General features: G+C 68.9%; 1 protein-coding gene across 1 annotated transcript in view; it reads left to right on the plus strand.

Moving 5' to 3' along the window:
- ACAP2 (ArfGAP with coiled-coil, ankyrin repeat and PH domains 2) overlaps positions 1-1,650 on the plus strand; it is a 45,603-nt gene that overhangs the window by 20,079 nt on the left and 23,874 nt on the right. Inside the window, exon 9 of the mRNA XM_015429069.1 lies at positions 744-818. Within this exon, the coding sequence (XP_015284555.1) occupies positions 744-818 (75 nt within the window). The remainder of the gene's footprint in view (positions 1-743; positions 819-1,650) is intronic.

Below are 1,650 nucleotides of genomic sequence, written 5' to 3' on the forward strand. Positions count from 1 at the left end.
CCCCCCCCCCCCCCCCGTCTTCTCTCCAGCACCTGCCCTGGGTGAGAACCTGTCATCTCAAGAGAGCTGGGACTGCCCTCCCGCCTCCCCGGCAGGCCCCCCACCGCCCAGCCACGGCTGCCCACACACACCTTAGAGCCCTGCAAGGGGGACGGGGACGAAAAGGGCCTTGCTCCTCTTCTCCTGGCCGGGGACCTGCCCTTCGGTTGGTGGAGCCGAGTGGGACTGGAAGGGGTTAAGCCCCCCCCCCCAATTTGCCTTTGAAAGGCTCACCACCTCCTCCACCGGGACCAGTTTCCCCCCTGCCCTGAGAAGGCGCCAGAGGCCCGGGTGCTACTCTCGCCTGAGAAATGGGTCCTCTCGCCTGCTCCTGGCTCAGGGCTCCTGCTGCTAGAAGGAGGGAGAAGGGGGGGGGCGGTTGGCCGACCAGCCGGCTTGCTGGCCTGCTGGCTGCTTGGGCGCATGAGTCATCTTTTTTCTCCAGCGCGATGCACCAGCCGCGTGTCCCTGGCACCACTGCTATTCTTGGAAGCTGCCGGCTCCTTGGAGGGGAGGCAGGGAACTGGACAGGCCTCCTGCCCCACCATAGGCAGGAGAGCTCCTTGGGACGGGAGCAGCGAAGGGCAGGCAGGCAGGGCGGGGTGGGGGGCGGGGGCGTCCAGGTACATCTCTGGAGGGGGTGGGGCAGGGGCTCCCGGCAGGTCTTTCCCCTGAAGTGCCCTTTCCCCCCTTCCTTCCTGCAGCTGGACGGGCTGGCAGTGGATGCTGCGCGGGAGAAGAGGGAGATGGAGCAAAAACACTCCACCATTCAGCAAAAGGTACCTGCTGGCAGGGAGGCCACGCGCAGACTGTCCGAGCCCCGGCCGCAGGGAGGACGCTGCCCGCCCCTGTCGGGGAGGGGGGGGGCACGGGATTCTGGAGTCCTGCTGGGAGCGCTGCCTGCCTCTCTGCCCCCCCATCCCGCAAGCAGCTTTCCCAGCCCAGCGGTGGGTTCTCAGGGCGCTGCTGCGTGGCTGCAGGCGGGAGGGAGAGGAGGAAAGGGGAGGTGTGTGTGGACCTTCCTGACTTCCTGGCGGGGCCGTGTGGGGTGGAGGTGTGCAGGGCCCTTCGGTGGGGACACCATGCACACGGGTGCCCTCCTGCCGGACGAGGCTGCCGCTCTGTGGTGGTGGAGCATATAGGGGCTCTGCGTGCAGAAGGTCTTCCAGGTGCATCCCCTGAGCCCTCCTCTGGGGGCAGGAAAGGCCGGCCTCCGCCTCAGGTCTGGACTCGCTGCGGCCGCCCCTCGGAGGAGGCGAGGCTGAGCGATGCGGGGGGGGGGGTGGAGCCGGGGAAAGGCTGCCCCGTTGGCCGGGTTGGGGGGGGGCACCGTCTGTCCGAGCGCCAAGCCAGCCACGGTCGGGTCGGGTCTGCTTGCCACCCTGCCTCTCCCCAGGCTCGTCAGAGTTCAGGCCTGGGCCTGTGCGTTTGGAGGGACCTCGAGTCCTGAACGGAGGCCACGGGTGCTGGGCGCCTTCTGCTTTGAGCTGGGCGCCTCTGAGGTTTCTCAGGCTGCGGGTCTGGGCGGGAGGGGGAGAGGGAAGCCGGCTCCGGAGTCTGCGGAGGAGAACTGCCCCACAGGCCTTGCTTGCCCCCCCCCCCGGGGGGTGG

Source organism: Gekko japonicus, unplaced genomic scaffold (assembly GCF_001447785.1).
Source record: "Gekko japonicus isolate JY-2015 unplaced genomic scaffold, Gekko_japonicus_V1.1 scaffold1727, whole genome shotgun sequence".
NCBI lineage: Eukaryota > Metazoa > Chordata > Lepidosauria > Squamata > Gekkonidae > Gekko > Gekko japonicus.